Below are 27375 nucleotides of genomic sequence, written 5' to 3'. Positions count from 1 at the left end.
TGACAAATAAAAGCTCTGCCACTTAAAAAAAAACCCCGCCAGAGCAGAGTTCAGATCCCTAGACACCACCAGTTCCCCTGCTGAAAGCAAAGCATGGGATTTTGGGTTGGAACTCCTCAGTCCACCAAGGTCAGGCAGCTTAACACCCCGAACTGCTGCTAAGATGCCCCCCCACACACCTGCCTTCACCTGGGCACACAAGGCATTGCCTCGTCTCCTCCTGTGGCTGCACCAGGCCCCTTCCTCACCTTTTATGCCTCTCACTTTAGTTACATCACTCATTTCCTCTGAAGTGGAAGCTGCTTCCAGTCCTTCTTGCTAGGACTGCTGGAGAGAGGTCAGTGACTGAAGCAGTCTTCATCCCTTCCAGTCCCCAGCTTCAAGGAAATTTCACAGAATCAGAATTTTTAGCCTTCCCCCAATAGCTTCTCTTCTTTAGGAAACTGTCTGGCATGCCACGTAAGAGAATTCTTTCCTCCCTCCTAAATATCTGAGCTGTCAGGACAAAGCAGCTGTAAGCTTTGCATTTTCTTTCCAGTCAATTACACACACAGAGTAACAGAAGAGGGAAGAGGAGAAACCAGTATGTTGTGGCAAGGAGACTGCACCTCCCTGGACAACTTGGCTGCTAGAAGCTCCCAGTCTGCAGCCTGTTGCAGAAGGCTGAGCACAAGCATGAAGCATCTGAAGGTGAGGTGCCGCTGCTCCTGTGGATCACAGCAGGACTTCCAGGCACCTCCGCGGTGTGCAGCAATACTCACAGAAGGAATGGACCCTAATCTGACACCAGATTCCTCCTTTTTGCACATGAATGAAGCACAGATTTCAGAAAGCTCCTGCCACTACAGCTGCCAGGAGCTCTCACAGGTAGTTAACATCCTCACATCCTCCATCAAAGGCCAGGATACCAAGAACTCCATGGTGGACACTTTTCTGCTTTTATTTTAAAAAAATCCAGAATGGATCCAATAACAGTTTTATTATCAAGGAAATTGTTTTACCATTAAGCAGAGAACAGACACAGGATGGAGCAGAAGGCTCAGACAAGCAAAGTATTTAACTTCCACATAGCCTCTTTTGTAAGAAATAACGCTACAGCTAAATTTGAAGTAACCCCTCTCCATCAGAACAAGGGTACTAACCTAGCTGCAGATCTGAATGTTCTCTAGCAATGTAGCCAGCCTTCTCATTGCTGTTCACAGGCCTTATTACCTGCTCACAAGTACTCAGATCCACAAGGAAGGTCCACACAGGTATTACTCTCCTCCCAGTTCCAGCAGGACTTCCATCTCCATCCTTTGATTTAGTGACATGGTTTCCAAGCTTTGATATCAGATTTAGTACACCATTGTGTCAAGTATCAGAAATAAATGATCAGCGAGTCCCCAGGTACCTCAGTTGAATACCACGGGGCCAAACACTTAGAACTTTGTCCGGCATGAATTAACTTTCATCAAGTGACAATTTATCTAGCAGACACATCACTAAGTTTATACATTAAAGAATTTTATATATAGAATACTGCAAAAACACAGTAAGTCTGAATTCTGCCCATTGCTGCTCAGGAAGGTCCCTTCTCTCCCAAGCGTCAAGAACATCGACCTCTTCTTCATACTAGTAGTCAAGGCAAGACAGAGACTTCTTATTGCTTCTCTTCCTTCTGATCCCCAGGACTTCCAGAACCCTCTCGTTCAGAGGCCATCTGTGAAAGAGTTGGCTTATTACTTGTAGTAACAACAAAATGCTTCTCCCAGGCATTTTTTTCCTAGCCAGCCGCTTAGGTTAGTTCTAGACTGAAGAAACCCTTCCCTCAGTGAAAAGGTTAATTGTCCAGAGGAGAATGGAAACAATCTTCATCTCTGCATGATTGCTACTAAGAGGGAGGAAGTTATCTTCCCATTATTTACACTTTCCCAGTGGATTTAACAAGCTTACACCACAGCACAGAACATTTTCAGTTTGACATCAGAAAAGCAGTTTTCCACAGTAAGGAGAGCTTAGCACCACCAAGATCTCCCGGGCAGAGCATGCCACGTCCATCCTGGGAGACTTCCCTGGACAGGTAAAGTACACAATCTGCCAGGGCTCAAACGGGTAGGTCTTTCACTGGGAAGGGGACTGAGAAGAAGGTCCCAATGGCATTATCCAGATGTGACTTTACTTCTCTAGGCACTCCACGCACCTAGGGGAAAGCCCTGTCCGTGCTCTTCTTGATGCTCCTTAAAGAGCTTCCAGCGCCTTTCCATACAACACTGTACAGAAATGTGACACTGCCTGGGAGGTGGGCTGCCTACAGCAGGACGGCCAAGACTTCAGGCCTTCAACTCCACCCGACTTTCTACAGCAAGTGTCACTCACAGGTAGCTGCACCGAGACTCTGTGCTACCTCCAAGCACAGCTCTGACCTAAGTGTTTGGTGTCCCAACTCACCCCTCTCCATCCAAGGGCTATAAAATGGACATGACTGTGAACATACCTTCTTGTATGCCATCTCAAAGAGTTTCAGGGAAGCCTGCTGCAGGCTGGTTGCTGCCTGCCGGATGTTTTCTCCCGTTTCAGTATCTTTACGAGCCAGAAGTTCCCTCATTTTAGCAATTTCTTCCTTCAATTTGTTGCACTGCAAATAAGTCAGAAATAAACACAATGAAATCCTCCACTTTGTTCACTGACAATTTAACCCATCATTTAATCCACCTATTGGCCACAGCAAAACTACCGTATTTTTGGTCAGAAGCCACGAAGTTAAGTCTCAAACTGAGCCACACGGTCTGCAGGGACTAGGACTGTGCTCAGTTCCCAATGGGCACCTGTCCACTTCCCTAAATGTGCCACAGTTGGCATTAATCGGTCCCCTTGTTTGCGGTCTCAGCAGAGGCGCCAAGGACAGAAAGCCCCCGCGCAGACTGAACAGGCCGCCAAGGATGAGAGCTGCTCTCCCTGGCACACCTCACCAGTGAGTCAGTCACCCCACGAGCCAGGGTAAAGGGAAAAGAAAGCTGGTTTTCATCTATCTTTAAGGCACTGTCAGAAAGCCAACGAGAAAGGCTGTTCACCACCCTGTTTAATCCCTTTGTTGCACGTGGGAGAAGGAGCAGAGAGGCAAACAAAAGCAATACGGTCTCATCCCAGCCCCTGTAGCCATCTGTCAAACCCTCCACACAGTCTGGCATTTCTCTGTCAGACTGGCACGCTGCTGGAGAGGCAGGCCTGGAGAAGCGAGGTGAACTGGGGGACAGCTGTGCCGGCAGCACTTGCTCAGCAGCCTTTGCAGTCAAAACGTGGGCAGAGTTCTCATTCAGACCCGCAGGAAGGCAAAGGCGATCAACGCCTTCGGTTGTCAGGCCACCATCTCCACCCAGACAGCACAGGGCTTCTTCCAAGCTCTGCTACCCCCTTGCCCTTGGTATTCCCCAAAAGGCATTACAGGAACAACAGTCCTTGCAAGCAACAAGGATTTAGGAGTTCTGTGCTCCTGTGAGAAAAAACTCCAGTGATCATAATCCCAAACACAGAGTCAGCCAATATCCATCCTAGAGAGGAGCTGGGCTGAAAACCAGCACTTAAACTGATCAGAGGCTACTTACCAGTAAACTATAATCTTGTTCCCTCAAAGGCCTCGCAGAGGCCGTAGGAGCCCTTTTATTCTGCTTCGGAGAGTTGTTAACTTGAAGACTGTACAATCTGTTTTAAACTTGGCTTTTGAAATCATAATGCAGAAATTAAACTGTCACTTAGAATGGTATAAAAGCAGCACTCTTTTCGATACTAATATCCACTTCACTCCAGAGATAGAAGAGAAACCGGAGTTAACTGGATACAGTAATTTACATTGCCTCCAAGTTCTTGAGTGCTGTGTTTGTACTACCGAGGCTGCCGTGACCGCACAGCAGCTTTGCCTTTTTTATCCCTGCTCATACACTGGTAGGCACTGGTTGTAATCTCTAGCTTTTGAGCTAAACTCTCCTCTTACACAGGCCACGGTACAGTTCTTATCAAATCACCACAAGGCCAAGTCAAGGACATAATTCATGTAGAAACCTTTCATTAACAGCTTCCCAGGCTCTTAGATCTTCAGTGACACTGAACTCGCACTTTGAAGCGGGATATCTGCTGTTATCCAAGCCATGTTCTTTAAGTATGTCCTTATATCCTCCCATCAGCCACACTCATGCCACTCATCAACTGCAAAAAACCAGAAGAGCCGATGACTGTGCCACCTTTACACAGCATGGAAATACGCACGAAGTCTGTGCCACCAGCCAGAGCCAGCTCCAGAGTTAAGTGAGAATTTGAGCAGAGATATAGTAAGGAATCTTCCTTCCTTTACTGTTACTAGATCAGAAACTACCTACCTCATCCGCTGGCAGCTGATCCTTGAACTCCTCCATCTTAGACTCTGTATCATGGATGATGCCTTCGGCCATGTTTACAGCTTCCACACGTTCCTGGGTAAGAGAACTTGTAAGGGCCTACTGCATACATCACTGGCATTACGAGTTGTATATGTATGAACTAGCAGCTGACATTTCTTTCCCCAAACTACCAAATTCCATTCTTGCTCCCACCCAGGGTCCTTCTTAATGGCAAGGGAAGAAGGAGAAATGCAAGCAAGCCATTTCTAGATGCATTCTGGCACCAGGAAGCCCAAACAGGCAATCCTCATGCTTTCACACTCGGCAAATCCCACTTCCCTGGAAGGAAAAGCAGCTAACACAGCACTATGTTGGCACACTGAAAGAGCCAGCAACTGCAGAGACAGGACAGCCTCCTTTAGAAAGCAACAGAACTTGCAGAAAATACTCTTAAGCTCCTTCAGCAACAAGGGCACCAGAGACAGCCGAAATGCTCGGTTGTGATACTCATGTTTGCTTATTGTAAGTGCTTGTAGCATCTCCACAGTGGAAAAACCCCACTGCGCTAGGTAAGAAACACCAGTTCCTAGCACTACTGTTGCAAAGACAAGCAACAGGGGACAGAGTAAGCTAAGTATAGAGGAGTAGTAATCCTGTCAAAACATAATTCAGTCCCACTGTTGACATTAGCTATTTCACCAGTAACAGTCTCTGGGACACCCAGCTCTCTCCATCTGAAAGAACAGTCTACCTGAACAAGGGTGTGATAATATTCTCAGAAGACTAACCACTTACAGTGGAAAGTTGATAAAAAATAATTTTGTTTCTATGCTATGTCTTCATTCCTTGTGGGTTGTCAGAGTTCACAGCAGGATGCTGAGTCCAGCAGAGTGATACTGTTTATGCATTCAGGATACTTCCATGGCAGTAAAACCATGAGCAGAAAGACGTAACGAGGGAATTTTGACAATTACAGTTATGCAAGTCAAGAGAAGAGTTAGTTAAGAAAGCAACCTAATCACCTTCATCTGATAGGTCACTGGACAGATACAAGTCCTACTTCAGGACTACAACATGGAAGAACTTATTCAGTGGTGATTTATGATACAAAGTCAAAGTAAGGCAACAGGAAAAAGTTTTCAGTGCAGCCTCTTGAAATGCTAGACCACCACCTACACTTCATGGCAACAATGCAGTTATTTAAACAGTGGGACTTTCAGACCAGGACTTCAAAGATTCTCCATCTAACCTAAAAATGCTATTAAGTCAATTCTTTGAGTTTTAGACCTTCTGAGGCATGGAGATGCTGCTTCATATGAATTTATTCCATGCATTCTCTCCTTTAGTCCTCTTCTGATCCCTTTACTACCAAGCATGAGATTTATAGTGCTGCCTGAACACTTGAGACAGAGTTTCTACAGATTAGGAGAACACAACGCAGACAAATTCAGTGTGCCAGTTTCAGCAATCACTAACTATACACTGGTGCCATATCCCAGAGTAGGCCTTCACTGTGTCTGTTTAAAAAAAAAAAATCAACGCTTTATATTTAGGAGCATAATTCATTAGTACTACCCTCATTAAACCAATTAGTTCCAACCATTAATCCTATGTTTATCACAGGTTCAGTCACTCAACCATGGCAAGTGTCAGTCTTTTCTTGACAAAGTCAGCAAGGCTTTCAAACATTTGTGCTAAGGGCAAACACCACACTCAGACGAATACAGCATTCAAGATTCCACAGTAAGATTCTGCACTACAGAAAGCAGCTTCCCACTTACGAAGGAAGAGTCTGAGGTGTAGCGTTGCTTGGCAGGTTCTAGAAATTAAGCTTTAAAATAAACTCAGAGAAAGCAGCTTAAATATCCCCATACTGCCTCCATCTAAATGAAACATCACTGGGAGAACGCAGCTGTGGTAGGCTAGCTTCAAACAAACAGCCAAGATAACAGGCAGGTGGGCAGTAAAGAGCATTGATGACAAAAAATGTAACTAGAATTGCAAAGCTCAAAGCTGTTTGTCATGAGTAATAGGCAGGTGAGTTTGCTTATTGCTGCCTTCATGTCCCAGTAATTCTTCAGGGAGGAATTAAAATGTTAGTCCCACAGGGCAAGTTACCTGACCCAAAACCAAGATCCCAATGGCCCTGCATACACCTTCTCGCAATTCTGGAGCATCAATTGAATATAAGGAAGCAAGCAGATATTCGGGTAACTGCACAAACAAACAGCTCAAGACCGTACAGACCAGAACCTACAGCTCTTTCAAAGGTGGGCATGGTTAGTAGCACAGAATGGCAAGAACTGGCAGGTACACTACTAGCTGGAAGATACCACGACAGTCACATTACCTTTCTTCGCCTGTCTTCCTCCGCATACTTCTCTGCATTCTTCACCATGTTCTCAATTTCATCTTTGCTAAGGCCACCAGAAGACTGGATAACAACTGCATTAGAAAAGAAGCATTAATAAAGAACACGTTCTCATCTTTCAGGAAAGGAGTGTATTATTTCCCAAACCCTCTCAGTGGCAGCAGCCTTGCTCAGACTCCGCACCTGTGAAGACCCCATGGGCAGTATAAAGACAGCCAGTCTTTGAAGAGGCAGTGATGCTGCTGGCAAGATAAAAGATAAAAACATCTTAGATCTACAAACTCCCCAGCTCTGCCATACACCTCCTGTTCACTGGTCTGCAAGTCACTTTGACCATTCTTCAGTTACTCCTCCTGGAATGCAAATGTGCACACAAAACCCCCAAGCCAAATGGGTGTTCTAGTAGGTTAAAACACAGAAAACTAAAAAAAAAGAAAGAGTAAAAAAACACTCCCAAAAAAATCCAAACAGAAGTAATCATTTTACCAGGGCAGACATTCTTTTCACTGTTGGAAAGCAGCCTAGGCTGGTAGCAGGATAAGACAACATTTCCCACCCAGTTCCTCACTACCCTTAAGTGAACATGGCATAATTCTATGGGCAGGCTCTTAAAGGTGGCTGTCATGCACACACATCTCCTTCCCCCCCCCCTCCATTAGTGCCAAAAAGTATAGTGTAGACTTAAGCTAATTTCTGCAGTAAAGCATAATTTCATTGCTAAAGAGAGGACCAACATCCAGGATATCGCAAAGTCCAAAAAAAAGAGTATACCAAGATCCTCATTAGAAGTAAGTTTTCTACTTAATATTTGTCACTGGTACAAAACCCTAAGTGAAGACACACATCTGTCCTTTTGGATGCAGATGTGGGATGAGCAGTTCAGTTTTAGAATCAGGACCACGTCTGCAAACAGATAGACAGCTAAAAAAATTCTGGTTGCCTATTATCAGGAGATGACTATTCAGAGGTAGAAGAAAATCTACAAGGAAATCGAAGTAACAAGCGATGTAGTTTTGGTAACAAATTCCTGCCAAAAGCCAAGCAGCACGATTAAGAAGAGCATATACCTCCAAGTTACCAATACAGAGTTAACAATATTTTTCTTAACTGGAGCATGCATTTGATTGCTCAACTGGTTGCCTCCAAGAAACAACTGAAGGGCAGTATAGAGGGTTCCCAGTAGAGGCACAAAAGAGATCTATTTTGTATCAGGGGAATCTACAAATGCTTCAAATTAATTTTCTGAGCCCACAACAGAGCTTTAGAAAATGTCAACCGTGTCATTAATTACCCCAGAACAGCACGCCTAACATTTCATTGCACTACAGAGCAAAATATACTGACAGCTTGAAGTCCCCAAGCCTCCTGCCATTTAGAGATGTTTTGAGCCTAAACAGATGAAAATTAACAAGGTGGTTACACAAAATACCTGGTGCTTCTAAATACTTGAATTTCAAGACCTTTGTAATGAAGTAATTAGGAAAAAAAAAGCCAGGGCCTCAGCACAGGGCTGATCTGCTCAGCTGTACTTGACATGCCCTGGATTCAACAGAGATCTTCCTAATTTGACTTCTCTGTTAAAAGCTGGCTCCTCACACAGGCAGCATAAAACAGAACGCAATCTCTTCGGGTGTTAGCACAGGGCACTCCCAAAGGTGCAGCACACCCAGAGCACAGCTCAAGAGCAACTCGTACACGGGGCTGGATTCCCAAACTCCAATTTCTGTCCCTTCAGGGTCATGTACGGCAGAATGTCACTGCTCCAAGCTCCTCAGTGACATGGGACACCCCAGTAAGCAGCAGGAACACTGCTTCACAAAACACCTGTGAGCCCTCAGTTCACCAACCTGTATGTCCAACACCTCTCTGAGGACTGAGGCACAGCTGGTACACCGGGGAAACCCCAGGAAACAGTTGTACTCTGCTGAAACATTGCTATAGTGATCACAGCAGACTGCGAGACCAAGAAAGGACTGTCATACAGTACAAAATGACTTGTCATGTGGTAAAACCCTGGCAGTGAGGACATCTTTGACCTTGATATAGGCAGATGCTTCATCTCCATCTAACGTGCACAGAGAGATCATCCATTGGTGGCAATATCTGTCAGCAGGCTAACAGATAGGGCCAAGGGCTATGTGTTTACGTAAGTTTTACTTCCTTAAAATGAAATTACAGGTCAGCCATCACTTCCTCCTTTCCCTATTTCATTTTGCAGTAGCCCTTTGCCCTCCTTTCTAGTGGAAGCACTTAGACTAAGGTGACTGCAACTGCATCTATGCTGCACTGGCAACAGATTGCTTCTGCCATTCTGACACTTCATCAGGTAACAGGCACCACAGTCCCCACCCCCCCAACTGTGGGATGTCCATCAAGACAGCACTCCATTAGCCTTGGGAGTCACCTAGGGTTACCCATAGTGCCCAGTGTGCTATGGCACCTTCACTGCTCCACACCTTTCCTCCTCATCTCAGAGCACTTACTTTGCTGTTCACGTCCGGTGCCTTTATCCTTGGCTGACACATGAACGATACCATTAGCATCGATGTCAAAAGTGACCTCAATCTGGGGCACTCCACGTGGTGCTGGAGGAATCCCAACCTGAGAACGAGAAGTACCTTGCCATTAGCTCCCACACAGGCACGAGCTCAGGGTGCGAGGCTCCAGTGTTGGGCATGTTATCTTGGTGATCTGTCAGTTGAATCAACTATTAACTAATCCCCAGAGCCGCATCCTCTAAATGTCTGTTGGCATCATGTGGTGAATTAGCAATATCTAGATGTAACAGGACACAGATTTCTACCCACAACAAGCGCACAGAAACCACAAAAGGTAGCCCCTGGGTTTGGAGGTGACACAGGTTCTGCTTTATTGCTAAACAAGCCACTCTTCCCCTCTAGGACATAGCAGGATGCTCTATTTTCTCAGTTCTGGACATGACTGGAGTTCACCAACTGCCTCTGAGGCTACCATATTAAGAGAGTGACAGTACAGCTTCCTTCAAAAGTACAAAAGAAAGGCAAAGCCCTTCCTTTCTGGATGGCTCTTCCCAGCAACAGCAAGTTTGGACAAACAGTTAAAACGGTGCCAAACTTTGCCAACACTGACAAACCAATTCTGCGTAGGCAGCTGGTTAGTCAGCCACACACACGAATCCCTGGAGCACATCTGCTCTCCAGTGAGCAGGGCAGTTCTGCCAGCTTTCACAGAAGAACAGTACTGGGCTAGAAATGGGTTACGCTAGGGACCGCAGGTTAACATGGCGCCTGCTCCAAGTCTTGTCTTTGCAACACCAGAGGAAAAGGCCCACATTCAGGTTACCTGTTGCACAGGCCCAGTAATTCAGAGCTCTTTTTGCCCAGAAGTGGAGAGGGCCCTTCTAGGTGACCAAGCACTAAAGCTACAGTAGCCTCTGTGCCACATAAGGCTGCTTAGAAACTTCGAGCTCCATCTTACATGCTAGTTGCTCCCCTGTCACTGAAAGGGTGTCCCAGAATCAGTCTATGCCTTTAGAGACTGCTTTTTTACTACAAATAGGGTCAGATGTCTTCTGTAAGATGACTCCTTCCCAACACTGCCTTCAGGGGTCAAGTGAAACGGAGAAGGCTTTGAACTTCTCAAAAGAAGGTCAAGTCTAAGGTCATGAATACTGAGTAGCCAACATACCAATGTGAACTGGCCAAGAAGTTTGTTGTCACTAGCCATCTCCCTCTCCCCCTGGCATACTTTAATCTCCACTTGAGTCTGCCCATCAGCAGCTGTAGAAAACACCTGTGGAAAAGGAACAGAAAGTTACTGGCATGGTGGTAAACTGCAACACATGAATGGATGCAGTTACAAGCTGACTAAACAACAGAGGAAGGAATAAAGAGAAGCTACTTTGAAGAGACAAAGAGTCATTAAACACTTGTTGTTCCCCTGTTCCTTTTACAAAACATCAGGGCACCAAGGCTAGCAAGAGCCAAGCTCACTGGCATCTCGCCCTACATGCACTTGAGCACATGAAAACTGGCAATGCCATGCCAACAGCAGGGTCCAGTGGCAGACAGCCACGTTACCAGCACATTTCTTTCTGAAGCAGCAGGGCTCCTGACCCAACCCCGGGCCCCAGAGAGAACAAGCATTATCAGTATAAGCACACACCAGCAGAGCCAGACAAGGCAAAGTGGAGGAAAGGATCACACCCAAGTCTACTAGGGCCTTACAACACAGGAAAAGATAATCCCTTCTGAGGTATGCCACCCAAGAAAGATGGCCTCAAACAGATGTGGTGCTCAGTTACAGAAGGTCTCCACACAATTCTTCTTCAGAATGATGTGTTGACAGTTACATCATAGCGCACACACTGCAATCATGACCAGGCCACAAACATCCCAGGGTAACTTGGCGCACATTAACTCAACTTACACCCCCTCTTGGGCAAGCTAATCATCAGCATGTGACATTAAATTTGATTTCTATGCTGCTTCTCCTGGCCAGATGAGGAGACAAGACTATCTACCAGGATGCTTTGGGTAGCCTCCACTGGGTGTTTGAGACCACCACAAAAGACCCACCCATGTGGAGTCAATTTGTACCTGGCTCTTCTTAGTTGGTATGGTAGTATTCCTGTTGATGAGCTTTGTGAAGACACCTCCCAGTGTCTCAATGCCCAAGGAGAGGGGAGTTACATCCAGCAGCAGGACATCAGTAACATCACCAGCTAACACACCACCTTGAATAGCTGCACCAATAGCAACAGCTTCGTCAGGATTAACTGCTTTGCTAGGAGCACGGCCAAACAAATCCTGTACAGTCTGCTGCACCTGAATGGAGAGAAAGCATAGCTTGTATGCAGAGCGAACCATTACTGTCCAGCGCTGTAGCCACAAGAACATGCTAGCCATGGCTAAAGGTTTCTACCTTTATGCTCCTGCTGCTATGTAACCCCGTAGCATGACAGAAACATTAAGCTTCAGGTTTGTGACTGCTCCCTAATTCCGCATCTTCCACACACCCTGTTAAATGCACTCATTTCAGTCTGGGCACCCCTTCTCTGGACACTTTCTTGCAATCAAGTTTACCAGCTGTAAGTTAACCTACAGCAGTCCTTTCACATAGCCCAGTCATACTCAGATGGAATCGCTCCATGCTTATCAAGCAGGAGTCAAGGACTGCTCCCCAGGAACTTGTACAAGCCAACACTGGGCAGAATACAGCTATCAAGGACAGTACAGCTGCGGAGGGAGGGCACAGCACAGGGAAGGTAAAAAAAAATCTAGAGCAGAAGAAAAGTTCATCTTGTTTGTGTGTAATAAAGGGGAAAAAAAGAGGAAATGGCATGAGGACAGTATTTTCAAACTCTTATTTAATGGGCTCTTTCACCAGAGAAGTAGATTTGCTATGTCAGCACGCAGCCTGAGCTGTGTTACTAGTTTTTTCACTGCTCTGCCCTTTCGGAAGGATGTGCTCATGATTACAGCAGAGTTATTGCTGAAGTATCCAGACGGGAATGCAATAAGGTGTCTGCATCAGAGCACAGCTCAGTAGTCCACTCCCCCATCTTACAAGAGAAGGGTGTGGGACTTTGTTCCCGTGCGCAGTTTCCCTCCTCCCCGAGTACGCCGGTCAGGCACACATCGGCACAGATGAGCGTGCTGCGCCTAGAAAACCGTGCTGTAAGCAAAAGTCCAACTCCTCTGCACTCAAGCCAAGAGACATCTGCCGGGAGTGTTCATTACAGAGGGAAAAGACTTGCATTTAATTATATGCTCACACATGAAGTCTTACCCTCTGGAGGCATAGTTTACAATACAAAAGAAACATGACTTCTAACCACTGAACTGTAGGTTTCCTGAAGCCACATGAGTGCTCCGAAGGCGGCACATTCCCCCCTAGCAGGGCAAAATGAACACAACATAGAAGAGAAGGCTCTGTGCTGTGTGTGACGTATAGGCACTGATCTCGGAGCCAGAGATGTAACTACAGGCACTCAGGAAGGCATTATGTAAACTCAAAGCCACAGATGCTGGGGCTTATTACATAGGGCATAAAAAAGTAAAAATAAAAAAATAATCAATATGTAAGTACTGTCTCCCACCTCCAAAGGATACATAATATTTCAGAAAGGGCTTCCTCACTTCTAGCAGTGTTTTTCATCACTTTATATATAGCTAACTACTCCATTTTTCCTTTATCCAGCTAGAACAGCAGGGACTTCGGGAAACTATAGCACAGTTACTCCACTTGAGCTCTGGCCAGAACAGCAGCTCCTGTTTATCTCGTTGCTCTGCTTCCTCTGGCTGGGTGACCTTTCGCACACACTAGCATCACCTCCAACCACCAGGCTCATTTAACACTTAAGGAATAATAAAAAAACTAAACTACACTACCAAACCCCAAATCAATCCCAAACAGGACCACATACACACCTACTATTCTGGAAAGGATCTGCAGACCCCAAATCTTAACAGCAAACAAACAATTCAAGCCTGACTGATCACTATGGAATGATGTTTTGATAATCTCTGTAGAAAAGGACAAGCTGTACCCTTGAAGAGAGCAGTGCACATACATGTTCAGCTCTGACTTCAGGGGAGCTAAGCAGTAGTCTGCATTGCTACGAACAAGAACAGTAAATCACCAGCAGACAGTGCCTTATCTGCAAGACTGTGCATGTCAGCAGAGCAAGCTTTTAAGTTACCTGTTGGTGCTTATCACCACAGAACACAAGGGCCAGGTATTAGGTAATGAGTGCTCAGAACAGTTAAATATGTTTGACAACACCCAGCCTCAAACAGGTAGCTGAATGCACACAACCAGCAGGTAACAGCCGTTCTGCTTGTGCAGTTCCTTCACAGATAACTATGTGCTCTACACAGGGGAAGGAATCCACTGGAAAGCTGGGATTACTGATAGGTTATTGTCATTGAAGTGTAGCTTTAGCACACACTGAAGTCCACAAACAAGAGAAAACACTCTGTGTATCTCAACAATGCTGCTTGTGCTTGGTCCGCAGCAGAAAGTCAAGTTGAATTTTCAACTCCTGATACCTCCCACTTGTCTTTGTAAAGTGTAACTTGGCTACAAGCCCCCGGATCCAAGCTGAGCTCATTAAATAGCATGAGTGTCCCTTGTTACTGTTTTCATCCAACTACTTAACATGTCTGCTCTGCTCCTGGGGGCCTTCAGCTGCTGGAGCATTTTTAAGCTACCAGACTCCCAACTTTCCCGTTACAGATCACCCTTAACAGCAAGCACCGGGTAGCTGTACCAGCTTTGCCTCTAACAGAGACATCTCTCATACCTTTGGCATTCTGGTCATGCCACCAACGAGGATGACTTCACCAATGTCACTCTTGCTGACTTCAGCATCCTGCATGGCTTTCTGGCATGGCGCTACTGTCCTTTTGATCAGATCAGCTACAATGCCCTCAAACTGCGAGCGACTCAGCTTCATGTTCAAGTGCTTTGGTCCAGAGGCATCCATAGTAAGGTACGGCAAGTTAATATCAGTCTGCGGCACAGAAACAAACACGGAGTGAAAAACAGGAATAGAACATAAGGCAGCTGCATGCAGGTTTTAGATCAAGTTACAGGTTCTGTTCTGCCTGTACTGAAACATCTACGTGCCCGTTCTGCAGTCCGGTCTTTAAGTGGCAGCAAGCATACTTTTATGTTTTGACATTTCAGACAAGAGATAGGGAAATTATTTTGTTACACACCTCATGGCTACAACTGTTAAGTTCCATTTTTAATACTGTGTTATTTTGAGGTTTTTTTATTAACAAAAACAATTTAATTGCTATCATAGACAGGAGGTAAGAACTGAAACATTAGAAGTGACCACCTTAATCCTCTTCCTTTAGCACAACACAGAAGAAAGCCCATGTTCAGAGTTCCGAAAGATTTTGCCAAATGACTAACATTTCATGCAAGGTAAGCTACTTGAAGGAAGTAACTCATTAACTGTTTCCTAAACACGAAGAATTCGTGTTTGACAGCCAGTCCGTTGTCATTTAACACAAAGTTCATCAGTGCCAGGCACTATAATCCCCACTTTTAATGGTTATTTGTGAACGATCTTACAAATTCACGTTGGATTTTTAAAGCAAATCTTCTACTGAAACCATCTTGTTCAAGTGCTGAGTCATGCTGACATGAAAAGATACTACAAATCAAAGCAAAACCATTAATGCTTTAAGCTCTAGAGATTAAGTTTACACAACAAGAACTAAAGCCACACTGCTGACTAGAGGTGTGCATTCACTTGATAAATAGCATGGTCAAAAGTATTAGGGGAAATCAGGGCCAAAAGCAAGTTATTTTCCCTTCACTGCTAAAGAGTTAAGGAATTCAATTTTTCCTGGTATGAACAGACTGTATTTGCCAACTCTTGAGCTAGTAAAACAGAGCCTGCTATGTCTCTGGCAGAACTATGCATTCATTGTGACTGGCCTAAACTCCTTGCTATGAGCTCCCCATTGGCCAACAAAAAGACCACCATAAAAAAAATATGTTTATTCAGAACCTAGAAATTGGCAGAGACCCCATTTCAATTACTATATAATTGACCTTAATTTCACTTCGGCAAGACTATTACACCCCCAACTTGCTGCTTCTCCAGCTCCTTATTCAGTAGCTAATAATGGACATGCTTGAATGCATTAATATACAAAGCAGGTGGAAAAAACAAAAGGAGGTATATGTTGCCCACTGTCTAGACAACTCTTCCACAGGCAAATAAGCAAAGATTTTTATAGATATTAATTCTTGTTTAAATTAGACAAATTAGCTGTTTCAGTGGAATGAGGAGCACCAAGGTTTTCGAACCACTTGCACAGAGTCAAAAGTGCTTCCAGTAACCCAGCAGTAATAGCTGCAGCTTAATTCCCTGATGCCCATCATACTTCTGAAATACATAGTAGTAAGTTGGGAACAAGGTCACACCCCCTGCAAGACAAGAAAACACGGTGCCAGCACCCGCTAACAATCTCTGCTTCTGACAACTAATTGTGCACCTCAACAGTCCAGCCTGCTAAAGGACCTTCTGTTAAAGTGATGTCATTTGGTTACGCAGAAGCTTGTTCTGCCACCACAAGAAAGAAGCAGCAATTTCACAAAGTTTTGTAAACAAAAGTAATGCAAAACTCAGTGTATCGCAATGTTTTACCGAACTGCTTCGAATCCAGCCACCTACCTGCACAGATGACGAAAGCTCGCATTTTGCTTTCTCTGATGCTTCTCTCACCCTCTGAAGGGCCATGTTGTCTTTAGTCAGGTCAACACCCATCTAAGCGACAAACAACATCGGTTAACAGACTCTCAGCTTTTGCATAGGAGTCATGGAGAGCTTTTCTTCCTTGCAGTTCACCTTCCTATCACTCTTAACTAGTTATAAGGGTGTTTGTAGAAATACAGCCTGCTATATGCGCTTCTGCTGATCTCTCTCACTTCTGGCTAACATATTTAGCATTTCAAAAACGTCAGCTAGCCCCCTCTGCTCTAGAAGTGATTATACAGTAAGTTACAAGTTACAGCTTGGAAAAGCTCCTGCATCACAGAATATAAAACCAGACTGAATTAGCAAAGGAGTTCGGAATTACACTGCAGTTTCCTACAGCCAGACCTGTATTGTATGCATCTGTGCTGACACATTCAATTGGACCACAGTTTTTTATTATTAAAAGTAAGCAGACTATGTATAGGATAGTCCTGCTACACCAGAGGAAAAAAGGCAGAAGTCCTGCTATTTTGTCTTCCAGGAGAAGAATATTCCACCTCAAGAAAAAAAAGTATAAGAAGTGGAAGCCAGACTAACAGACATCTAGCACTCTTGAAGTTCAACTGTGCCATAGATTATAAACCAAGTCCTAATAATTTAAGAAAATTCCCATCCTTCCATAGACATTAAGCAAGGTTGAAAAAACAGCATAAAACAACATTGAATGCCGATGAGATACCTTACCTCTCTCTTGAACTCTTTAACAATATACTGTAGCAAGGCCTGGTCAAAATCTTCTCCACCTAAGAAAGTGTCACCATTGGTGGACTTCACCTCAAAGACTCCTTTCTGGATTTCCAAAATGGAAATATCAAAAGTGCCACCACCCAAATCGTAGACTGCAATACTACAAGAACAGATGCAGAAAAACATTACTTTCTAGACAAAGTTGTGTGGCTCAAAAATAATTCTCCTCAGGAGATGAGGTGTGCAGAGTTCATGTTGCTGTCCACAAAAGTTAAAAGCCCCTCTTAAAGACATCAGTAAACAAGTTACACAGCATATGCACCCCTTGAGCAGTTCGAGTCCACATGGAAGCCTTCTCTGAAAGGCATGCTGCACAATGCTTAGCCTTGCCCATTATTTCAAAGAGGGCAGTTCCCTCTTCAAATAAATACACACTCACATCCAATGGCAAGGGCAGGGACACCAGACCCATTATGAAACAGGTTTTTCAAAGCGTGAGGTTTTCACAGCACTGTAAGCTACATCAGCTTTACAAGATCTGTAACAAACCCCCTACATTGATATAACCACTTCTGATGGTGACATTACATAGCACTGACCCACAGCTGTGGGTCTACTTCAACAGAATTCTGACCATTAAAAAAAAAAAAACAGAAAGCAGGAGAGGCATTTAAAGCAAATTACAGCATGTTTATTTAAGAGAGGGTAGCTGTTAGGAACAGGCACTTACACTTTGTCTTCAGACTTGTCCAGACCATAGGCAAGTGCAGCTGCTGTTGGTTCATTAATCACCCTCAAAACATTCAAGCCAGCGATCTGCCCAGCATCTTTTGTAGCCTGAGGAAAAGAAGAAGAGTGCCAATTATTGAGAGAAACTAAAACACAATTTATAAGCCCAAATATCTTAGAGCTTGAAGAATACCTGTCTCTGGGAATCATTGAAGTAAGCAGGGACTGTGATGACAGCATTCTTTGCCGAATGTCCCAGGTAATTTTCTGGAGGAAAAAGGAGACAAAACAGAAAGTTAACCTTATAAAGATAAGAATATCAAGTTGTTATTATGTAGTTTGAAATAATTTTCCTGAACTAAGAGGAGAAGACAGGCTTGCTGCCCAAGAACTTAGTGCTTCCTAGGAAGATACAGAGAGAGTTGTGCAGAAATCAAGTCCTTTCACAATACTTTCTAGAATTCTGACAGAACAAGCAAAGCACCTCCACAATTCAGTGACTGGATGCTACTAGTGAGTGAGAATTCATCTGAAGGCTTAACTTGTCTTTAGCATGTGATACTGAAATTGTTTTCCATTTCTTTCCAATGTTCAACATGTGACGCACTTAAAACTTCATCGTTTTCATCCTATTTATAGAGTCTGCTGTTGGTAACATTTATACAGTACCAATAATGTACATATGCTAACTTCATAAGCGTTTGAGACAGTAAGTCAGGAAAAATATGCATTACACCCTAATTTAAACTCACAAGCTTATCTCCAAAAAAAAAAAAAGAAAGAGAAGGACGTCATCAAATGCAGATTCAGACCTGCTAAAAAGTAAGAATGTGCACAATGCAGTGAGAATGCACAGACAGGATTTATGCCTATGCATTTGCCCTGCACAGACCTTACACACGGCATTATTCTGTGTTGCTTGCAAAGCCAGATCATTCCACAGTTGAATTCATGTAGCATCCAGGCCAAAAGCCAACAGACCTACAGGAAGTAGACCCCTGCTTAAGGGAGAAGAACACCATCCTCAGAGAGTCAGATCCATGACATCTAGATGCTCACATACCACATACTTGTATTTTACTTTTGGGTGGTGCTTTAGCAAGTGTTCAGGACCTAACATTGAAAAAAATAATCTTTGGATGAAGCTTCAGTAACAACCTTTAGTCCTGCCCTCCAAACACTTATCACTGGATGCACAACTTTTACCACACAAGGCTGTGGAAGGCAGCTACTGACCATTATCTCTACATATTATACTCAGCTTCCCCAGAAACCAGATTAGGAATTGAAAAGGAGAAAAACCAAATTTCTCCAGACCAATGGATATTTTCCCCTAATAAATATTCAAAGTCGCCTTCTCAGGAAGCTATTCTTTCAGCCCCAAAACCTGGGTCCCTTGAACACTCCCTTTCTTGCTACATATCTAGCAGCTGAGTAAGAACAAAGCCACTCAAAACCCTGGCTGCCACTGCCCGTGCGCAGCTGCAGCCTGGGAGGCACAAGGACTACCTTTTACAAGGAAAAGCAGCTCCCCCTTCTGAGTAAGTGTGCATTCAATTCCATTAAAATTGAGTATCAACTCAATCAGTATTCAATTTTGGTAAGAGTATGTTTTAAGTAAAGCAGTAATATCTTGCCAAAGATCCGAGATTGAGGTAGGCACTGATCTTCCTCGAGGCTTCGTAACAGCCCATCACTGTACCCTTGCACCACCAGCCCCATATAAGAGCCTGCTATACAAGGATTCCCATACTGAAAAAAGTACCTTTATGGCTGCTGCGCTTCCATTTACCACAGCCCAGCACCAAGGTCACACTTGTGCTCACACATGGCAAAGACCGAACTGTACCAACCTGCAGTTTCCTTCATCTTCATTAGTACAAAGGCACCGATCTGGCTTGGAGAATAGAGTTTTCCATGAGCCTCTACCCATGCGTCACCATTGGAGGCACGGACAATTTTAAACGGAACGTTCTTACTAAAAAACAGGAGAATTCCACACTCAGTTTCTCTACCAGTATACAGCACAAAACCCCTACAGTCAGTATCAGCAGATGAACATGCAGAAGTTCTAGACAAAGACTACTGAACATGCCAACAGCAGCCTCATATCCACAGAGAGTCCCAGCAGTACCAAAATACTACTACCATTTTTTAATTGGCTACACCATTTAAACACAAGCCTTAGGTATGATCATCCAGCTTTGATTGTAAACACCCTCCAGAAAAACATAACACTTCATGTTACACAGCATTGCATGCATTCCTGCTGGTAGTGGATTTGCTCTCCATCCTCACTTACATATCCTTCTTCACTTCAGAGTCATCAAAGCGCCGCCCGATGAGACGCTTGGTAGCATAGAAGGTGTTGTGTGGGTTAGTTACCGCCTGCCGCTTTGCTGGCATTCCAACCAAGCGTTCGCCGTCAGCCGTAAATGCTACCACCGAAGGCGTTGTCCTGGCACCTTCAGAGTTTTCCAGCACCTATGTAAAAAACGTAACAGGATGCCATCAAAAAACATTGCCTCTGAAAACACTAAGTTGGACATTCAACCTCTAATACCATCATTATAAGCTGGTATTAATTTTTTACTTACTTTTGCCTGTTTTCCTTCCATGACTGCCACACAGGAGTTTGTTGTGCCCAAATCAATTCCAATAACAGCACCTTTAATTGCTTCTGAGCTTTAAAACACATTATAAGAAAAATAAAAATTACTAATTAAGGAAAATAACTACATGGCAAAACCACCCTTTCTACCCTGAAGACAGAACAAAGTGATTTTTCACTAGATGTTGAAGCAAATACACATTATATTCTGACCTCGGGTGTTCTCTGACTCTTAAACAGGAATTTAACCTTGTGCCTCTGTTTTCAATCACATCACTTACAGGTAAATCCTTGCTTGTTTAAATTAACATGCAAAATACTATTCTTCACCACTATAAACTTTACTACATATACTCCCAACATCCCTTAAGATTTTCATGTAAAACAAAGTTGTAACCAATTCAGTCCCTACACAGACAGGACTTGCTTTGGGTTACTTCTGATGATCAAATTTGTTTGAAAACATCCACCTGGAGTCAAAACAGTAACAATAAATTGTATTGGTTTATTTATCACTGCTTAGCATGAAGAGAGGAATACACAAAGACAGCAAATTACTTAACCCATGCAGGGTTCTCTGAGCCAGAACCAAAGGTTATCATCTTGTTGATCCTGAGGAGCACCAAATTCATTTAATTCTGAAAAATGGGAGTGGTTCTTGCATAAGACAAATTTGAAACTCCTTCTTCTTTCTAGGAAGTCTCTATTACCCTCTTTCAAGGCTAGAGAGAACTCCTGAATTGTAGTTTTGCCTTATAAACACAGCCATGTCCCAGGATGAAGAATGCATACTGAAGGCAGAGCAGGATCCTGTTTGTTACCAGGCTATCACCTTCACACTCCTCAAGATGCCAGGTCACTCCGACTCCAGTTCAGGTAACATAAAGCAGTGATCTTGGAAACGTGCAACTGCTCCGTTTCTCTGTACTAACCAGAACTGGGCAGTTTTCCTCACACAAACAGATTTCCCATTCCCTGTCCTGAATCAGCATCAGCCACAAAACATCTGACTAAGTTACAAAACTAACGGCTACGCTTTTCCCATTATCTTGCAACAAGAAAAACAAGTGATTAAAATGCACAGGTTGTTTGAAATAAACTTTATCTGTACGGAAATGGAGCCACTCATCACCCTCATTTCATGCTAGTGTAAAACAATTTGTTCCACCAATGTTTGAGTTATTTTTTTTGTTTCCTGTTGGTTTTGTTTTGTTTTCCTGTTTTAAAATCAAACAAATCTCAACAATGTACATTTTGTGGATGCTGCTGGTGGTGGGAGAAGGGGTGGAAGAACAATTCTTAAAGATCATCTGGAAAAAAACAAGAGATAAAGAAATAGCCTGAGAAGAGTTGCATGCATAGGTTCTAGTTTTATCCTATCTTACTGTTTTTGCTCCATTATTCCACCTCTGACTCCAATAATCAGTTCTGGTACCAGAAGGAGGCTGAAGATAAACATCAAACAGCCAAACATGAAAAAACAAGGAAAGACTTACGCATATTTTCTGCTGGATGCTGCTCTGAGAACATTTTGACTGAGGCCATTCCAGAAGGTCTATAAAATAAAAATGTTCTAATGAAGATTTAGTTTTCAACATTAAGTGATCTTAAAAGACTTTCAAAGGTAGACAACTTCTGAAGTGACATGGTCCTACTACAACACTGTATTTTTAAAATCTTACGTGTAAACTAAGGAAAAATTTGAGGAAGATTCACACCGCCATAGAAAACCACTTACCACACTTACTCACCTGGCATAACCCTGATTTGTATTACCAGAACCGAGCTATTTCCCTCATACAAAATAGCCTATGAATATGCTACCAGGCAAGAGACATGCCAGCAAATTAACTCTGAACCTTTGGCTTTCAATGAACAGCAGCAAATAAACATTAACCCCAATTCTCAAAGCTTTATGTGCGGTCAGTAACAATCTACTACATCCCTTCAAGAAGTTGCAGTCCAGATTTTGCAGCAACTCTTAATTTTTTTTTTTTCCCCGCAGTGGCCATAACTTTGCATGTGCAAATCACTAACCCGGAGAACTCCAAAAGCATTATCCCTTTTTCTACTTCGAGAACGAGTACTTAAAAACACCTTAATACAAACGAGATCCACAGAGACATGAGTATTTTGCCGATTGCTCAAGACGCTGGGCCTAGCCGCACTCCATGAGCGGGTAAGGGCGCAGGGCCCGGCCAGGGCTGGCCAACACGGTCAGCTGCAGGGCCCGGTGTCCGCGCCTTTCCCGGCTAGATCACTTTTACAAGGAGGTGGGGGGGGCGGGGGGAGAGGAATTGAGCAATCTTACTGTAAACTTCCCTAAAAACAGATCCAGGCTTACGGAGCACGCTCGCGGTGCGCTGGCCCTTCCTCACCCACCGGCTGCTGCTGCTACGCGATTAACGGCTTTCTTAAACAAAACCTACCCGCCGCTTGAGACAGACCAACGGGCCGGCGGCCCGGAGCGCGGCCCGGGTCCTTCCGCCGTCCCCACAGCCCCCTCTTCGGCCCTCCCCCATGTCACCTTAGCCCCCCTCCATGACCCCACAGCCCCCCCTTCATGGCCCCCGTGCCCTCAGGCCCCCGCGCGCACCTGCGCCAGCCCGGGGGGCGCGGGGGCAGGGGCGCCGCGCGGCAGGAGCAGAGGGAGGCGCGCGGCGGCGCGGCTGGCGCTGAGCATGGCGGGGCGGCGGCGGACCGGGGCGGCGGAAGAACGAGGGTGCTCACGGCGCCGCGGCTCTTCTGGAAACCTCCACCCACGTGGGCCGCGAAGGGGGGGTGAGAGCGCGCCGCAGGTCCCCTGACTTGGGCTGTCCCAATACTCGCCTGATCCTTCCCATCGCTTTCGGCGCTCTGCTCGACACCAACTCCCGCGACACGGCTGCGCCCTGCTTTCCCGAGACCGTGAGAGCCCTCACTACTTCGGCCGGTGCGGCCTGGGGAGAGACACGGGCGCCGAAGTGACCCGTTGCATACCGGCACTTCTCGGGGCAACCCGGGTCCTACGGGTGGCCGCGCACTCAAGGTCGGACAGGATAAAGCGCAGGACGATTGCAGCGGCCTTGCGTCAGGGCGGGCGGCGCGCATGCGCCGATCGCTCTGGGACACCGCATGCGCCGGGAGAAGGCGCGTGGGGCCATCCTACTGCGGCTGCGCAGGCGGGGCCGCGCCGAGGCGGGCGCACATGCGCAGTAGCGAGCGCCGCGGGGTGTCAGTGTGAGGGGCCGAGGCAGGCGTCGTGCACCTGCTGAAACGGGCCCCGGTGCCCCGGCACGTGGGACAGGGCCCACCCTGCAGGCGGCGGCGAGCCCGGGCCTGCCAGCGCAGGGCCCGAGCTTGCACGCAGCTCCCAAGGATGCTGGAGGTGCAACAAAAACCGAGGCTGTATCAGCTTGGTACATGACAGTATGTGCGCTCCGTGTCCTCATTTCATACCCAGTCCTGACCGTTTGATGCCATTTTCCCAAAGGCGCATTCAGCTAAACACCTCTGACAAAGGAAAGCACGGATCCCAGCACTGGTGTTCTGCTGGCATGTACTCATGCTTCCCAGAAGTTTGCTCTTTAGTTTGTTGGAGACCCTGGGTCACACATGGAAGCTCATTATGTCACCCAGCGCTAGCTCTCCAGAGCAGTGGCACGGGCCATGGCTGGCCCTGCGGGTTTGGGATCTGCCTGTGGGTTATGTGGTGGGGAAAGGCAGGGCACAGCATCGTCTGTTGCTGCCTGAGCAGGTTCATTCCATAGGGTCAGGAACCATTGCTGGGGCACAGTAAATACCAGCTGGTACGACTGAGGCAGGATTAGTACACGTTCCTGATAACCGTTCAGATAATTTCTGCATGGCTCACAAAAAGCCTGACTTCACCCCTCAGGCATCTTTGCTTAGGTAAATAGGGACTCCTGGGATGGGCCACCTCTAACCCAGTGTCCTTGTTTCAGCTGGAATGGAATTGTTTTTTCTTCTCCATAGCCGGTATAGTGCTGTGCTTTGGAGTTGGTGTGAGAATGATGTTGATAACACGCTGAAGTTTTAGTTGTGGCTAAGTAGTTGTAGTGCTTATACTAAGTCAAGGACTTTTCAGCTTCCCATGCTCTGCCAGTGACGAGGTGCACAAGGAGCTGGGAGGGGGCACAGCCAGGACAGCTGACCCAAACTGGCCAAAGAGATACTCCCTACCATATAATGCCATGCCCAGTATGTAAACTGGAGTTAGCCAGGGGGGTGGGAATCGCTGCTCGGGGACGGGCTATCAATCACCGGGGTGGTGAGCAATCGCTGTATTAGGCATCACTTGTTCTTGTACATTCCTTTGTTCGTAGTATTATTATTATTGTTGTTTTGTTTTGTTGTTATTGTTTCCTCCTCTCTCGCTGTCCTATTAAACTGGTTTTATCTCAACCAACAAGGTTTTTTTCAGATTCTCTCCCCCGTCCCACTGCGGGGGGGGGGGGCGGGGAAAGTGAGCAAGCGGCTGCGTGGTGTTTAATTGCTGGCTGTGGCTAAGCCATGACACCCAGCAAGGTAGGAGGGTACGTACAGGAGCCATCCTCTCCCATCACCAGACAGGGGCAGCAGCCAGCCGTGCTAGCGCAGCTTTCAGGCTGCTCCTGTGAATCATAAGCCTGGGAGAATGACAGCTTAATTCACATCGCTCACAATTCCCGAGTATTGGCAAGGCTGCAATTAAAACATGAACGTGCTTAGAAGCGCCTCTCCAGGAGCTCTGTGTGCGCCACTCCTCCCCGCTCTCCTTTCACCTCCGAGGCGAGGAAGGCAGGCTGTCCCATCCAGCAGCAAACAAGCCCTTCACCCCGGGCCGTGCAAGGAGCCTCAGACAGCTGCCGACAGTGCGACTGGCAAATCTGTGTCAGCAGTCTCTGCAGAGGTGGTAAAAAAAAGAGAAAGAGGAAATCCTCCTGCTCTGAAGGTCTCAAAATCCCTGCTCTGGCTGCTTGTGAGAAGCCAGATGTGACCTGCAGCGGCCTTGGGCACAGCACTTTGGGGTCCAGCTGACTTCAGGGGTCAGTGTCCATCTTCCAGGCACAGCAAACTCCAGGCAGTGAGGGCCCTCAGAACCCCCGGCAAAAGGCCAGCAGACAGGCTCAGTCTCCACTCCTCAAATGCGAGTTGCTCACCTTCTGCTCCATTAAGAGCCACAGCTTTGGGCTTCAAATTACTCTTAGTCATCACCCTCAGCTGCACCACTTGCAGCGTGCTTTGCACCTTCTGCTCCCCCTGCCCCTCCTACACACGTTGATCCCTCAGAAGGGATCTGCTTCGTGTTCCCCTCTGCTCCCTAAATCGTGCTACGCAGCCAATAGTGCTGGCAAAACTCCCGGCCGTACCCCTTGGTGCTGAGGCAGTGGGTTGACATACTGAGATCTGTTGACCTACTCTCACTGGAAGAGATCCGGAGCTTCCAGCCTGCTGGCTTCAAGTGACCCAGAGGATGCTCTGCACCAGGCAGGATCGGCCCCTGTGCCTGCAATTCCCTGCCTTGAGCCTTCCTAGGGAAATGGGAAAACTGTTGAGAGGCTGGCAGGGAGGGAACTGCAAGGCAGGGTGATACGGTTCCTCTTGGACAGTGTGCAGCGAGGACCAGGCACCAGCTGCCCGCAACACAGTGACACAGAAACGGTGCGAAGGAGCTGCCCTGCGGGGACCCAATTAATTTCCTTCCTGTTAAGTGTTGCCAGACGTGAGGCGGCTTTGAAGCACCGCAGAGGCTGCTCTGGCAGCAGGGCAGCCCGTTGGCAGCTGCAAACACAGGGCTCCACGTGGATGTCCCGGTCCCGCTCCCACAGAGTTCAGCAGCAGAGCATTTGCTTGACTCCTGTAGGAGCAGAGCGGGGCTGTAACTCCTTTCCTACAAAGCCTCGAGCCACTTGGCTGCGTTCATCAGCTCCGTAGGCATCTGTGTCAGAAGGATGTCACTGTAAATGACAAAAATGCAAGGAGGTTACATGGAGGTTTCAGTGGAAGAGCATGTTGGAGGCATCTGCCAGTGCTGAGGCAGGCTGGGGCTGCCGGCAGCGTGACAAGGCCCGCGGGGAGCTCTGCATTAGCTTCGCCATTATTTCCCACCGGCAGGGATTTGAGGGCACCTCCTGCTCTCTGGCTCCTAGGTGCGTTGGAGTTACTCTGAGCGATGATGACATGACTTCGGGTGACCCAGTGTGAGAAGGCTCATTGAGGCAGCTGCCAAAACAGCTGCACTTCTGTCGCTTTCTGGCTCACCGAAATGAAGTCTAATAGAAAAAGCAGTGACGGATCAAACACAGCGCGCATCAGTCTGCACCCTGAGTCAGGGTGAATCGCAAACCAAGTCCCACCGCGCTCGGTGTGCAGGAGGAGAAAGTCGTATTTGGATTCAGGGTTATCCCCAAATTCTTAGTGAAGGGCTGCCTGGGGGAAAGGCGGGCTGCAGCGTACAGGAGCAAGGAGAAGGGGCAGCAGGGCAAGAGTAAACCCTCCCAGCTGCAGGGGTGGAAGGGATGCAGGCGTTTCTCTTTGGCTTGGGTGTTTAATAGCGCGTATGCGCCAGTGTTGTAATGACCCGCCAGCCAGATGCTTGGCTAGGTGATCATCTCGGGGGGATCGCAGCAGGCACATGAGGGTTTGAGGTGGACATTCAAACACAGAGCTGGTCGACCCCACAGCATCCTTCCAGGCTTCCCTGGTTTCACCCCCGTGATTCCAGTGGGGCTGGCAGCAAGCATCAGCCTGTAAAGCATCACAAAATAAATCAGAAAGCAACATAGAAGCAGCCAGACAGTCACGGAGGCTGCCTGCGAGTCTACCAGCAGCTCACCAACCTTCTTCAGACAGTGTATGTGGCAGAGACCTGTCACTCAACCGAGGATGCAGGCAACCGGAGGGAGCAGCAAACCGCATCTCACCCCTACACAATTGCAGCTGCAGTAATAAGGAGCTGGGGTGCCTCCAGGAACCATAATAATGAGGGCAATTAGTGCATTACAAATGAAAACCTCCAAACGCTGTACTCTGCAGATTTTTTTTTTTTTTTTTTAACCCTGATCTGAGGCGGCTGAGGTACAAAGCAAGAGTGTTTTCGGGAGGGATGCTGCAGCTCCGAGGGCTGGTCTCAGCCCGGCTGAGAGGACAGGCTGGCTTGAAGGTCACCCATAGCCAAGCTGCACCACGATGCAAAGGCTGAGGGGCTCAGGAACCCGACCTCGCAGGCAGGGGCGGCCGCTGGGGACCCCTCCACTAAGGGTTCACGTTGTATGTGCATTGGCACAAGTCTCCCCTCTGCCCTTTGCTGAGCAGGGCTGGATTCATCAAATTTAGGGCCGCAGAAGCTTCAGGTGCTCCGTACTCCCTCCTCCAGGCCATC

General features: G+C 46.5%; 1 protein-coding gene across 1 annotated transcript; it reads right to left on the bottom strand.

The window, feature by feature from the left end:
* Positions 1-1642: 1642 nt before the first annotated feature.
* Positions 1643-22695, bottom strand: HSPA9 (heat shock protein family A (Hsp70) member 9; the record flags this gene model as incomplete). Its single annotated transcript, XM_082005995.1, has 17 exons — positions 1643-1702; positions 2477-2617; positions 4353-4445; positions 6703-6797; positions 9207-9324; positions 10390-10494; positions 11301-11528; positions 14009-14218; positions 15902-15994; positions 16670-16832; positions 17403-17509; positions 17595-17668; positions 19255-19379; positions 19704-19885; positions 19999-20086; positions 21509-21567; positions 22609-22695. The coding sequence occupies 17 exons, from the start codon at positions 22693-22695 to the stop codon at positions 1643-1645; spliced, it is 2028 nt and encodes a 675-aa protein (XP_081862121.1).
* Between the last annotated feature and the right edge of the window lie 4680 nt (positions 22696-27375).

This window comes from Phaethon aethereus (genome assembly GCF_964289735.1).
Source record: "Phaethon aethereus genome assembly, chromosome: 14".
In the NCBI taxonomy this organism is placed as follows: Eukaryota; Metazoa; Chordata; class Aves; order Phaethontiformes; family Phaethontidae; genus Phaethon; species Phaethon aethereus.
This window is presented reverse-complemented; position numbering and strand designations above follow the sequence as displayed.